The 15,405-nt window shown below is 39.6% G+C and overlaps 1 protein-coding gene across 7 annotated transcripts in view; it reads left to right on the top strand.

The window, feature by feature from the left end:
- The window catches only part of SLC4A4 (solute carrier family 4 member 4), a 351,609-nt gene that overhangs the window by 320,718 nt on the left and 15,486 nt on the right, over positions 1-15,405 (top strand). For all 7 annotated transcript variants that reach the window (XM_045881041.3, XM_045881040.3, XM_045881042.3 and 4 more), the window contains exons 19-21: positions 4,937-5,115; positions 6,269-6,341; positions 14,023-14,091. In XM_045881041.3, coding sequence (XP_045736997.1) covers positions 4,937-5,115; positions 6,269-6,341; positions 14,023-14,091 — 321 coding nt within the window. The remainder of the gene's footprint in view (positions 1-4,936; positions 5,116-6,268; positions 6,342-14,022; positions 14,092-15,405) is intronic.

The following is a 15,405-nucleotide window of genomic DNA, read 5'->3' on the forward strand; positions in this document are numbered from 1 at the left end:
CTTTACTGTGTTTTAGGTGGAAACAGAAGGCCACTGGAGGGTTTTGAGTAGGGAAGTGCCATATAATAATTGAGATTTTAAAAAGATTACTCTGTAAGGAGAATGGGCTGTCAGGGACAGGACTGAAGCAGGGACTTCTATGGTGAGGACGGGGTTGAGGGCCAAGGGTTGCTAAGTGATGTCAAGGAAGCAGGGGAATTTGAACTGGACCTTGGAGAGAGAGAACGGACTTAAACAAATGTTAAGACTTAGAAACAGGGTACCAGTTTGAGGAATGGTGCAGAATGTGCAATGCCCATTTAAGGAATGATGAAGCTTCAGGAATCTTTGAGGGCCCCTATCATAGTATCAGATGGGGAGCATCTCAGCATGGCAAGCCACGTGCTTGTCATGACTGGCTCTGCCCTGTTTGACTTGCTCATCTCCTGCTGGCCTTCCCTGCTCCCTCAACATTCCAGCCTGGATGAATGGCACCTACACTGCATTCAAACACTCTCTCTAGCAGCATTAAGGATGGATGGGAGAGGTGCCAGAGTGGGGGTGGGTGGAGGGGAGTGGTTAGGAGGCCCCTGTGTAATTCAAGTAGGAGATTATGAAAATCTGCAAAAGGCAGTGGCAATGGGGAGGAGGGGTAAGGAACAATGCACATGCTATTTTTGAAAAATGCTGTTTTCTGTATTTCTTACAGTACTATTTCTATTAAAAGTTCCAATATTTGAATACTGTTTTTATTCCATTCAGAACTAGTTATTCAGATACCTTTAACTAAAAGAAACATCTTAGGGTTGGCTTGTTTTCATATGTATAAGTTCAGGAACAACTCTAACATAACCATTTGGGTTCTGTACATAAAGATGGCAATAGCTGGGGCACTATGAATTTTTTAGCATAGCTTTTACCATTCTGGTCAACAAATATGTCTCCAGTGTTTACTGTATGTAGGACACTGTACTAGATAGACATTGTAAGCCTTGAGCATTGAAATTTGGCAAAATAAATTCATGGCCTTTCCCTCTTTGGACTCAGTCTCCTCAAAATCTCTCCCAACTGTCCATTGTCCTTCCCCCCGTCCTATTACTTTAGTTGGAACTGTGTCAGCTCTGGCCTGGATTATGGCAATGCTGTCATGTCTGTCCTCTCTGCGTCCAGTCTTGACCACTTCCGGTATGTCCTCTACAAACCAAAAGAGCCATCCTTCTAAATAGAAATCTGATCATATCACTTGCCTGATTAAAAGCCTTTAATGGCTTCCCTTTGCTTTTATGATAAAAATTCCAAAGTCTTAGCAAAACATTAAAGTTCTTACTTCTGTAGTCTTATTTCCTACCTCTCCCATCCCCTCCTATGCACCAACTCTATTTCATTTTCTCAAAATGGTGGCTTATTTGCCTAATTTTTTCCTCCTGCTTCCCTGTATCTTGCCTCCCAGCTGGTTATGGCTCACATTTTAGGACTCAGCTTAAATACCACCTCCTATGAATACCATCTTTGACTTTGGGCTTAATACCCCTTCTGCATGGCACCCCAAGCTCATCCCATGTGTAGAACAGTGTGGTATTGCAAATGCCTCTTGATTTGTCCAGCTCTAGCACTACATTGTAAGCCACTTGAGGGCAAAGATTGTATATTTACTGTAATTTTACTTCTAGGATCTAGCAGAGTGCCATTGAACAAATGAAGTAACATTCATTCATTTACCCAACAAATGTTTATCTGGAGTGTTCACTCTATGATGGGCACTGTGCCAGGTTCTGGGGTTTCAATGGTGGTGAACAAAAACACCCATGGTCCCTGTCCTCACAGAGCTTTTTTGGTCCATGAGGGTGAGAGGTATCATTCAAATAGTCATGCAAAATGTGACATTGCAAATGTGGCTAGTGCTGTGAAGGAGAGGTGATGGTGCTTTAAGAAGCTGTAAGAGAGGGTTTGACCTATGTCAGGAACTATAAGGAGTTCCCTGAGGTGATGGCACTTATACTGAGATTCAAGCATTAGTAGGAATTAGCTAGATGAGGTTGGGTGGGAAGAGTATTCCATTGGGGCACAGGAATCACAGTGTATGTACAGGCTTTACAAGAGGAAGTAACCTGACCAGAACGAATGCCTTCCTGATAGAACCCAGTGTGGCAGCAGTGACAGAGGGAGAGTTGAGCATGAAGAGGGAACCACACAGAGGCAGGCCGGGCAGGGCCTTCAGTTCATGGTGATGATTTCCCCTTCCTCTTAAGAGGAGCAAGAAGTCTCAACATGGTTGAGGGAAAGGAAGACTTTTTGAAGAGAATGATGTCAGGGCACACAGTAATTATGTATCTACAATTATTTTCTCTCAGAGCTTTTATTTATTTTGGTGGTTTTGCATAGTTTCCTCTGTATTCTACTTTCTAAAATCCTCACTTCACCCTCTTTGGTATTATGTGGCCCCTTTTTGTTAGTCTCCAGGATATCTTGTTCAAACTTGTTTTTGTTGAAATAGAGCAAGAAAGCATGGATTTGGCTCACGGTAGCCTACATGACATTTTCTACAACAGCTATTCTTTTGACCCATTGATCTAGGCAACGTGTACATCCGTAGGTTATTACAGTTTCCTTGATGCCAAGATTTGGGGATCCTGTCCATTAATTACCATGTTGGTACCTCTAATATGGTCTTGAGTGATTTAGTCTAAATAGGGCTTAAAACTATGTGATATTTCCCGCTGTTGTTCACCTTCCCTCCGCCCCCCTCCCAAGTGATTCACATTTCTACCAATTAACAAATCAAGTTTTAATTTTCTGTATGGCTGATTAAGAGTTTATAGTTGCCATTCAGAAGAGTGTATACATGCTATTCGTGATTCATTTTTTTGGTAAATATTAATTGAGAGTTGACTATGCTCCCTGAACTCTACTTAGGTATTCAGGATACAGAGAAAAAGAAACATAGTCCAGGTCTTCCTGTTTCTTACAGTCTAACGCCAAAGCCAGATAAATGCACACATAATTTCAAAACAGTGTGATGAGTACTGTGGTAAAGGAAAGCATAAAGTGACAGGGGAACAAAGAAGAGGAAATCTAACCTAACTGGACTTACCCATCTCACCTGGACTGAGGCAGGAAAACTACCAGAAAAGATAAAGGCTGATTTAAGTCTTAAGGATGAGTAGGACTGGTTCAAGGTAAGAAGGAAGAGTAGAGGTTATTCCAGGGAAAGGGGGCTAGATGGGCGAAGACACAAAGGCATTAGTATGTAAGACATATTGAAGGAATTGCATATGATTGAAAGTGGCCATGGTATAGGATGGGGGCAGGGGAGAGGTGAAAGATGAGGCTGCAGATGTGAACAGAGGCCAGAGCATGAATGGTCTGCAGTGAGGTCATAAGACACATCCACAGGCAGGAGTGAACAAATGCTGTGGATTCCACCTTAAAGTATAGTCAGAACCCAAACACTTCTTGCCATCTTGACTGCTACTACTCTGGCTCTAACCATCACAATTTCTTGCATGGATTTTGGTAGCAACCTCCTAACTGGGCTTACTGTCCTTGAGTTTGTTCCCAGCATAGCAGCCATAGTGTTTAGTATGTAAGCAGGTCATGTCACTCCTCCACTTAAAACCCTCCAGTGGCTTCCCATCATACTCAGCATACAAGCCCAAATTTTCATAGTTCTACTTAGTACTTAGTACTATTTAAGATACTGTATAGTTTACAGTTTACTTACTTGTGTTGTTCATTGTTGGATACTTCTGTTCATAGTCAAGCCTGGACTAAGTCAATGTGTGCTCTTCTTTCTTGTGTCAGCTACCCTTGCCTATGATGAATTCTTTGAGAACAGGATTAGACCCATGTTTGTGAGCCAGGGGTGAAATCTTGGCATTTCAGTGAGAGGAGAGCAGTGTTCTAATTGACTGTAATCAGACCTGAATGATAACAGTCACCAGGTTTCTAATGTAAATTACACTCTCAGTTTTTTAAAGCCAGCGTCTCCATTACCTCAGATTGGCCATACTCTGGCTCTCGGTGCTTCTGCTTCCATGCTGTGCAAATGGACTGCTCTGTTTTCTCAGGCTCCATAGGGGCTTTAAGCATTTGATTTCTTCATAAACAGAGCAGGGAAATATAACCACAGAATAACATTGTGGACACATTTAACAATATTTATTTAGTGAGTAAAAGAGCGAGACCTTTTGTTACATAGTCTGCTCTTCCAGTCAATAAACGTTATTGTGACCAATAAAATCAGCCTATTCTGATTAAGGGTGCATTAAGTACCGCAGTGATCGCGTTTAATTGGTTATTAAACAATTATTTTCCTATACTATGAAAGGTGAGAAATCGTCGTAGGCATACCTTCTCAAGGTTGCTTTCAGATCTCTGGTCTCCATATGCTGAGTACTATGTAGGTGAACAGCTTATGCTAAACAGTCAAACAGAGAAGGATTGGTGCCTGCCTTTTTTAAGGTGTTTATTGTGCTTAGGTGAACAACAACCAGTACCACCACTGTTGGCCATCACCATTTTTTTTGGCTCCTACTACGCAACAACCACTGCCTTTTAAGTTCCTATAAGGTGCTTTGCCTCTGTTACTTCACTAGAAGTGAAGTATGCGAATGGTCACAGTAACTCCTCAAGGTAGATTTCTATCTCCATTTTTCTGATTACAAAATTGGATACAGAGAGGATGACTGACAATAAGCAAACGATAAGTAAGCTGTGAACTTCAGTCAAGCTAGAGGAGGTGTCACGTGGCAGCTCTGTGTTTAATTGCTAGGGGGGATAATATGAAGAAGATAAAGTCCCCTTCCTTGAAAAACTTACCTTGAAGTAGGTTTCTTTAGCAAGCCAAGTGAGGTGGGGTTTTTTTGGTCATCTTAATTCCCATCTGGAAATAGGACAAGATAGATGAGTTTTGTTCTGTTTGTTTTTTTTCCTATGGTTTTGTTACCTCTTTCTACAGAAAGGAGCTGGATATCACCTGGATCTCTTTTGGGTGGCCATCCTCATGGTGGTGTGCTCTTTCATGGCTCTTCCGTGGTATGTGGCTGCGACCGTCATCTCTATTGCTCACATCGACAGTTTGAAGATGGAGACAGAGACTTCTGCCCCTGGAGAACAACCAAAGTTCCTAGGAGTGAGGTATGCGTAAGTCAGAGGAAAAGGGCTCTACAAAACACATCATGCCACACCTATGTCATTCGTAGGAAATGGGCAGGATGGGAGGAGAAAAGGCTGGGGATGATTAATTTATTCCTGTACTTGATGTTCCAGAAAGGACTACATTTTCTTTAGAAAGAGAGTCTTCAATAACTTTTTGAATTCGCATCTTATATTCCATAAATTCCCTTTGACTAATGAAGGCCAACTGAGGCAACGTAAAAGCACAAATAGGCCATTCATTTTCTTCACCGAGTAGCTCACTTTGGTGCTGTGATACTTACTCCATCACAAGCATATGTAAAGGCCAAACCCTTTAACCTTCCAGCTCTGTTGAGACTCCCCAAAACTCTTGAGTCTGGTTGTGATTTTGAAGATTCTATGAAGGGAAAGGAATTCTTATTTCCCAGTTCATTTTCTGTCCCCATAAACACTGAGAAGCCTTGACCGCCAGCTGTTAAATTTGGGTAGCCAGGAAGGGCTTGCATAAGACCTTGATACTGTGTTGAATGCTTTTCACAGCAAGCCCTGCTCGCAAGTGCTTGGGTGAGTAGCTTGCAGGACAGAGCCACTGTTTCCCACGCCACAACAGTGGGTGATTCTTTCTTGGGGGCTGGGGGTGTGGGTGCTGGATGGGAATCCTATTTGTTAAAAAGTACTCTTGTTTAGATTTGGAAATTAGACTGATGGGATTTATTGCACTTATGAAATTTCCCTGAGTTGTTTACTAATTAGAATGCAGGACAATGTAATATCTGTCTCCTGAGAAAGAAGGTGTAATTACACAACAGCACAAGTCGTTTAAAAAATAAGGGCTTTGAAGAGGCCAGGAATTGATGGACCAAGAGCAAGTGACTTTTTTTTTTTTTAATTCTAAAAGGAGCAAAGGATTTAGCAGAATCACTTTTCTCTTGACAAATTCAAATCGCGTGATACAATAGTTTTAAGAGAATTTTATAGTTACTTGGAGCTTATATGCTGTCCTTGAGGTATTCATTTATATAAGATATCAAGACCTTTGCTGTTTTAGTCAAACACTTATTTGGTCAATGTATAGTCCTTTTTGAAGGTGAAAAGACAAGGGCATATTTATGAAAACAAGAGGCAAATTGGTAATCATTTGATTTGGTTTCAGGGAACAAAGAGTCACTGGAACCCTCGTGTTTATTCTGACTGGTCTGTCAGTCTTTATGGCCCCCATCTTGAAGGTAAATATGTGGTAAATACTTGTCTCTTCCTCCTTCTCAGTACACTGACAGATAATTGGATATGTGAAGAGTAGAATTCCTTATCTGCAAGATTCTCATCAGTTCTGGAACACACTGAAGCAGGGGTCAGGTAGAACAAGGACTTTAAAAACTTTTATTTTGGGGGTGCCTGGGTGGCTCAGTCGTTAAGCATCTGCCTTCGGCTCAGGTCATGTTCCCAGGGTCCTGGGATCGAGCCCCACATCAGGCTCCCCGCTCCATGGGGGACCCACTTCTCCCTCTCCCTCTGCCTGCTGCTCCGCCTGCTTGTATTCTCTCTCGCTCTCTGTCAAATAAATAAAATCTTTTAAAAAAACAAACAAAACCCACTTTTGATGTCCTTCTCATTCCTTCACTCCTTCTATTATTTATTATTACTATTGTAGTTATTTGGTTGAACCATATTAAATTACCAGTATTCAATTTTTGACCTATACAAATGGCAATTCCGTACAGTTTAGTCTAGCTGACCTCCCCTCCTCACTGCATTTCTTACTCTTCTCCTTGTATCCTTTCTTCCCACTACTTCCCATTTACTTGTCCCTAAATCCTGCTTCCACTCCCCCCCCACACACGCACACATTAGACTCCTGGGTAACACAGATGAGCATTTTGTAACTTTTCTCCTCGTCTTAATTATTGCTGACTGTGTTTCTATTGGCTTTGAATCAGAAGGCCTAATCTCCACAGAGGGAGACTAGAGTAAAATTACTGATTTATGACTAGAAAACTCTAGAAATGAACTTTTGAAGAAGAAAAAATGACATGCTAGATGATTTAGAAAATTAGGAGTCAAATATATAGGTTTGATCGATGGGGTGACTATCTGCCAAAATAGATGAATGGGAACTGTATGGGAAAACCTATTTAGAAGACGAGATAGGGTTAAAAGAGTAGATTTAGCTGTCATGAAGCTTCCATTTCTTTTTTTGTGACACAGGCATTTTATTCTTTCCTTCTATAATATGAACAATACTGGCCAGTTATTGATAATTTGTATTTGATGCTTTGCACCACAGTACAAAACATGAAAATTACCTATAGACCTAGAAGCTATCAACAACCACTGTTAATATCCTTTCAAATTCGTCTCTGAAAAGTTTTGTTTATTTTTAAACAACTCTCATTTTTCAGATTTTTAAGATGCTTATTTAACTACACAAGTGATGGAGCAGTACATTCTTGTAAAGAATTCAAACCATGCAGAAGTATAGAGAGGGAAAGGCGAAAGACCCCCATTCTCTCGAGTTGGCACATTTATAAGTCAGTTGCCATTCAGATGAATTTGAGGAATGTGGAACTCTTAATTTCTTAGCCTATGGCTAAGACTGGTTTTGCCCTCAGGGTGTTTAGATTATCGTGTACGTTATGCACAAAACGCTTGCTAAACAGTTAAAAGATTTAAATATTCACCTCTTGTCCCTGGTTTCCACAATGTCAGTTAACCGGCTTAATTAATTTCTGCCTGGAATCATGAAGGAATACATATTTCACATAACATGTGGAAAAGTAAAATTTAAAATAACCTCAAAGAAGTTGTTTCTGGTCACATACGAAGAACCTCTAGAGAGTACAGGTCTTAAGGTTTTGCAGGGACAGAGGGAAATCTGTTATCCCTTTTGCCAGGGCAAAGCAAGTTGTGGGGTAGGTTTGAAGTTGTGAGTTTCGCAGCATCACATCCACTCTCCAAAGGCTTTATGTCCCTTTGTTGCCCCATAGACACTAGCACATCAGCTGGTGGAAAAATCGAATGACAGCTTTCTACCACGTAGGCCGTAGAACCTCATCTGGACAGATCCAGTTTTAGAAAGGTCGTTGCAGGCAATTATGACCTCATGTTGTGGGAGGATCTACAGGAATGAATTTGCCCCTGGGTTCCCGAAAGGTGGGCTCAATGACACAACTGCAGAGATTTTTTATGGGGTCTCTTAGCGCTTAGCTACCAGTAGGGGATAAGAAATCTTTCCATCAGTTCAAATGAGCCTGTTAGCCCATTAGCCCCCACCCATTTTGTCTTTTATTTTTATATTATGTCTTTTCATTAATACAGTATCAAATCCTAACTCAAAAAATTCAGATGTGTTTAAAAGCTCTCTCTTTTTTTTTTTTTGTTACAGCAAATTGGCTTTAATCTTAGAGAATCTGTCAGCTGAGTAATCACGTATGATCCCAAAGGGAAACAGAGAACAGATACTGTATAAATTGCTATTTTTAGGAAAAGATGCAAGACTCACATTTTCAACAACGCCTCTTCCTAACTATTTTCTAACCCTGTACCCAAATGTGGCTGCAGAGGAATTAAAGCTGAAAGCCCTTTTGTTCTTTATTTTACAATGATTCTTTTTGCCCCAATATGCAAAGCACCTTAGTATCTGCAGGAACAGATTATAATACAGAGAAAGAAGAAAGAGAGATGTAAGGGATCAGCGAGCATGAGCTTGCTTTTCCTTTTGACCTTCCTCAAGCTCACCCTTGTTCAGCTGCTAATGTTCATAATTATGGCCATTTCCACCTGGCAACTTTGAGTCAATGCAAAGAGTCATTGTAAGAATCGGTGAAAAAGGTGGTCCAGCAAACATTTTTACTGGGCAAGGCTTATGCCCAAAATGTGGGAAATGAAACTGTTCTGTTACTATGGCTTCCAGTATATTGTGGGAAACCTAGATTTGAAAACAACAAGAATAAAGTAGTCCAGCATTGACAATTGTGATTCCAGACTTCGGTGAGTAGAAGTGTTCTTTCTTTCAGGAATCACATCAGCTAGTTTCAGATCACGTGCCCTTCTTCCCACGAAATTGGTTAGCTTAGAAGCATTCACCCCAGAATTCTTGGTAGCTCATGTAAAAAGTCAATACAGGAAGAAGCAGATGTTGAGGGTACAGTTTAACTAAAACCTCAGTAATGACTAAGTAGGAGTCAGGATTAACAATTAACCTCAGAATTCACACGGAAAGAGTTATCAGGGGTTACTTGGGAGGAGGGAGCCTTTTTCCTCCACCATTGGACTATGTGTGTTTTAAAGGAACAGATGACAACTTTAGAGAATGGTTTTACTTAAGAGTCTGGCTTTGAAAGGCAGATCAAATGAATGGAATCAAGAGAAATATGGGCCTTTCACTTTTTAAAATGACATGGCTCAGCACCTCCCCTACCCGGCTCCCTGCATCCCATAGCTTCAGTGCCTCAGAGGATACGAGTAATTTTCTCCCTGCATTGAGCAGGGTGGGTAGCTGTCCCCTACGCCTCCTTATGCAGGCTTACTTTGAACGTGAAGCTTGTGACCTCTGTTTTGATCTCTTTGCCGAAGCCTGTCTTTTTACATGGAAAAAATGTAAGGAATCATAGTGTATTAGCTTTAAGTTCATGAGGATACCCCATGACCTTAGCCAGCTGCGCTCACACATGCCTCAAATCCCACCCCTGATTCAGTACAGAACTGTGGGGAAGCAGGAAGAACTGGCTTCCCAGGCTGCTTACACAGTTTAGATCTGTGTCTCTGCGGCAGAAACACTGCCTGTTAAGCTCGGGTTCTGTATGGGGAGACTGGGGCCGACCACAGAGCAGCAAAAAGATGAAAGACCGTTCCTAGAGCTTGCTTTTTCAGTTCTTTTGGCAAGCTTAAAGAAATAAAGATCAAGTAAAGTTCACTGCTACTTCTGTTGCCTTTGCTTGAAGTAGTTCATCTTTAACACGAGGTGTAGCCGAAATTTGTCTTTCACATTTGTTTAGGGTTCTAGAATGTGGAGGCTACCATTTGATTTGTATCTGGCAAGCATTTGTTGAGCTCCTACAATGTGCCACACACCCTGCTCAATATCAGAGAAACGAGGAGAGATGGTAGTGAGGAGGAGGATGGTGGTAATAGTGCCTCCCATTTATTGGGAGCTTGGCATCGGACCAAGAGCTCTGCACAGATTGTTTTTATTTAGTTCTCCAATAAAACCTATGAAAAACGTATGTATAATTGCATCCGTCTTACAGATAAAGAAATATATAAGTAACCGGCCAAGTCACAGAGTTCTTAAATGGTAGAGCCAAGATTTGAACTCAGGCAGTTCTAACTCCAAAAGCCTGATCTCATAACCATCATGGTTTATTGCCTTTTAAAATAAGACAGTATTGCCCCTCAAAGAACTCCTTTACTTTCTTTTCCCATGAGATGATCTTCCCCAGCTTCTTTGATCCAATTTCCAGTTCTCTTATGTAGAGAGAAATGTGGCATTTTCGCAACCTCTTCGTCCATGGTTCCGTCAATGACTAAGGACCGGATTTCAAGTCAGCAGCTTCCTTATGGCCCCAGATTTTTAAGGCTTAAGGGCATTAGGATGTTATTTTAATAACACGTTCCTGAAGACAGTTGTTAGAGTTGAAAGGACAATATTGTAGAGCTTATAGAAAACCGAGGTTTTGAGTCTGACCTTCGCAGCCACCACTCTGGCCTGTACCCCTGCCACCCCCACCCCTACCACAGAGGGACCAGAGGGAGCTGGGCTGGGCGGTTGCAGGTGTCTCGACTTGCCAGTGAAGGTCCTGATGCTAATAATGACATCAGGACCACATTTATCATTTCTTGAGTATCTGTTATGAGCCGGTCCCTGAACCAGATCTTATGTATTATGTAATCTTTATCATAACCGCTGTATAGATGAGAATACTGAGGATAGAAGTTGACAGTTCTCTCTCATTTCTGCAATGGGTAGAACCAGAGTTGTAACTCAGGTCTAGCTTCTGTGCTTCCATGCTTATCATCAGTACCTTATTCTGAGTTTTATATACACACACACACACACACACACGCACGCACATGCACACACACAGTGACTATTATTCTGCTAGGAGGCCTCACTGCTTCACTGAATTCTGCACTGTGGACAACTACCATCTACCCTTCTTATTAAATTTACCCTTTCACATTTTTTTTTCTTACGGGAATATTCTAACACTATCAGAAAATCAATGGGAGGGCTAAGTAAAAAAAGAGTGGAGCTACATTCACCAGAATTTGAAAAATTTGCTGACATCATCTGAGTATGCTAAATCTCCACTGACTTCAATTTAACTTTTCTGTCTGGTTGTAGGACCAAGCATTTAACTCTCTCATTTTTAATGTTTATTAAAAGCATTATAATATTTACTTATAATTGGGCTTTTTGGTTTCCTGGCTATGTTTAATTATGTAATTTTATTTGCACAATTTTATGATTTGGCAATTCTCAAGTGCCTGTGAAGCTAGTATACCTTGTGTTTTTTGTGTTTTAATTTCTCCTGTCTTGTTTTATAAAAATGCCTATCTGCTATGCAATGTATATTATACTAGTTTAACTTAAAATGGGATCACATCTTTTTAAAACATTCTTCTTTTTCCTCCTTTGGGAAATTTCTTTTGTGATGAATGATTCTATTGTGATGAATTTTTAAGGATTGACCTTTTGATATGACTCTGAACCAAATCCAATAAAAAATATCCTCTAACCCAGTAATTGAACCAAATCCAATAAAAAATATCCTCTAACCCAGTAATTCTGTCACATTTCATCAAGGTTTCCAAACTGAAAGATTTTTAGTGAGACACATTGCACTATTTTAAAGAAAATGGTGCATTTCTTAAGACATTTGTATCACAGTGAAGTTGACTCAAAATTTGAATCAGTAGACTTCCTTATATGTGCTATTTCCTTTTCACCAAAGAATTTTTTTTTTTTAAAAAACATCATCATCTCTCAAGCTGTTTTCCTACACGTACCCCATTCTGAGTTAAGGGTAACTTCTGATTTTATTTTGTGGTAGATTTGGTGAAATATGACATAAATTCAGAGAGAATAGACCTCAGCACCATGGTACAACTTTCCTTCACTCTGGTCCTAGAACTACATTAGAGAAAATATTTAGCTAAACTTAGGGGAGGGGTGGAGGTAAGGCTCAGTATCACCTTTGTGATTACTTTCTTTCAAGCCAGAAAAAACACTTTACTCAGATTAAAAACTAACTACTGCGGGATTTCTAACTACATGCCCAACTATAAGAGAACTATACTTCTCTTTTTGCCTTTCACCTTTCTTTCCTTCCCAAGGAATTAGAAATGAAATGAATGTATGAAAGGAATCATCATATATTAAAGAAAAGTGGGAGTGCCCTTGCCGGCAAAATATGTTTTAAAAAATTAAAAAATGAGTGAAAGCTGTGAAGTGGTTTCTTTGTTGGTTATTTTATTTATTTATTTATTTATTTGGTCAGTTTGTACAGGAAATATATGCATTCTCGAAATAAAGGCACGTGTCAGAACTCAGGTGGCTTGAACTCAGGTGGCATGAACGGGATGTGCTCACCTCTTTGTGGTGATTGTGGGGTATGACAGCGCGCCTGGTGTCCCCAGTACTCACACTGTCCCTCCGACCCCCTCAACAGTCAACACCACTTACTTATTTCTGAGCTCAAGATCAAATTAGCTATGTTACAATCACTAGTTTTTTCTAGAAGGAGCGTATGATGTTTTATGTAAATAAATATATGTATTACATATGAACTTAACAATTCCTATAGCTAGCCGATAACAATTGGAGATAGTCATGACATATTTTGAATTTACTAATTCTCCAGTAGTGGCCAAACGGTCTCAGATACAGAACCGTTTTAGGTCATTCCAAGGGGAGACTGATAGAAATTGTGTTTCATTTAATACATGTCATAGTTCTTTAAAAATTACTCTGAAATCATACTGTTTCCTGGCTACAAAGCCTCCTTTATGTAGATTTGGTAAGATGGAACTTAATTGATTGTGGTTTTTGAAAACCGAAATTACTTGAACTTCTTTTCAAAATCCAAGCTTGAGAACCTTTTGTTGTTCAAATAGAAGACTTCCTAGAAATAGAATCAACCTTGAGTTGCTTAGTTTCTACAGTACTAAGGACATTTCAAAGGTCTAGGAATAGATAAAACTTAAGGAACATCGAATTGGAACTTGCTATTGTTAAAATACTTTGTATTATTGTAAAAGACTCTTGCTAATTAATGCCTGAAAATGTATTAATTCACTCTTTAAAGATGTGTATTACTACATGTGTATAATTAATTGCTTCCGTATGCCCGATGCTCCTTTCAAGCAGTGTTCTCATTAGTTAGTCCTCTTAATATTCCTGAGAGGAAGAAAGGGGACAGCCGTTTGATGTTTGCTTAATTGAAAGAGGCATTTACACACCAAACTGATAGATCATTTGGCAAATATTATTAAGAAAAAATCAACAGACTGTTGGAAAGGAACTTGGTCTCAGGAGTGAAGCAACCACTGTCTACCTCTCTTTCTACCTCACATTTCATGCAAACATCTGGTTTACATAATCGTTCCTTTTAAGGGGAAAGGGAAACATTTTTTTTTCCCATTTAAAAAAATTATTTTTGAGGTCATGCATGCTGATTGTTTAAAAAAAAATGCCAACGGGCATCAAATGAAAGTTGAAAGTCTCCCTCCACGTATTTTTAGTATAGAGTTTAGAAGTTTTGTCAATGATGAGTACACTAATTAGAGGTTACTATATTATTATGTCCTAGCTTTTAGTTTCAGATTTGGCCTTTATTTAAACTATCCTTCTTCATTACTGTTTTTATTATTATTTTTTAACCTTTCTCCATTTTTTTTTCTTTCTAGTTTATTCCCATGCCTGTACTCTATGGTGTGTTCCTGTATATGGGGGTAGCATCCCTTAATGGTGTGCAAGTAAGTTTTCCATAGCAATCTAAATATAGTTGTGTTTCCTTCTAGTAGTAAGAGTAGTCCAGTAACAGATCTTTGATGAGAAGTGCTACTCATTAACTGCTGAATTTTTAAAATGTGTGTATTAACAGAAAACAAACTGGTGGTTGCCAGAGGGGAGGGAGGTGGGGGGGTGGGTGAAATAGAGAAAGGGCATTAAGAGTGTACTTATCATGATGAACACTGAGTAGTATATAGAATTGTTGAATCATTACATTGTATACCGAAAAGAATGTTGCACTATATGTTAGATAGGTAAGTAGGTAGATAGACAGATAGATAGATAGATAGATAGATAGATAGATAGATAGATAGATAGATAGATAGATAGACAGACAGACAGACAGACAGATAGATAGATAGATAGATAAAAGGCATTTGTTTCCGACTTTCTCTGCCATACACCTGCTTCTTATTTCTGACTTAATTAACAGAATTAATTTGTGTAACAAATGTTACCATACGTACCATTCTTGAAATAAGCTGTTAAAGGTCATTTAACTGGGGAAGTGAGAGAGCTGTGACCTATCTTCCTCCCTCCTCCCTTCCCTCCTTCCTTCTCTCTTTTCTTCTCTCCTTCCTTCCTTCATCTCAAGAAGGAAATTGAACCCTTTCGGTGTGCTTCTCAAGATACTGTTTATCCATCTGCCTTTAAACCATACTAAGAACGGGCTATTATTTGATTCGCTTTTCACATGGCTGAGATAAATAATCAAAAGTTTTGCATCAATAAAAGAATAAAGTCAATGTGGTTTAGTGCTACTTTTGTCCAAAACTTAAGCTATTCACAATTTGGGTAAAACTGGCCCCTTTTAAAAAAAAACATCACTGGGGAAAACTTCGTAAGGGACTTTGTCTTTCAATTGAGGTTTAATTTAATTGGCACCGGGAGACTGGAAGTACTTCTGCTGCTTTCTGGCACCTTGTTAATTGTAGACTTATTTAGCACTTACTAATGTTTTAATGGGAAAAGACTGCATGTTCTGTGAACATCATAAGAATTTATTTAAACCCCTTCATAATAGTCCTTGCTTTCATTTATTGAATTTAGATTAATTTGGTTTTAGAGTCAGATAGAGCCGGGCAGGGGGCCAGACCCCCCAAAACAGAAAAGGCTGTTTTATTTTTCCGTTTTTTAGGTCCCCTCTGGGTAGAGTTCTTCACCGTTGGGATATTTGTCACAAAATACAAGATGGTGCTTTGTAGATTGGACTAGTTGAATGTGAATGGGTGTTTATTTGTGCCTATGAAACTTTTGGGCAAGTACCTGGCTTTGTA

This window comes from Mirounga angustirostris, unplaced genomic scaffold (genome assembly GCF_029215605.1).
Source record: "Mirounga angustirostris isolate CCGP_5_RB_7025 unplaced genomic scaffold, mMirAng1.0.hap1 SCAF_2, whole genome shotgun sequence".
NCBI lineage: Eukaryota > Metazoa > Chordata > Mammalia > Carnivora > Phocidae > Mirounga > Mirounga angustirostris.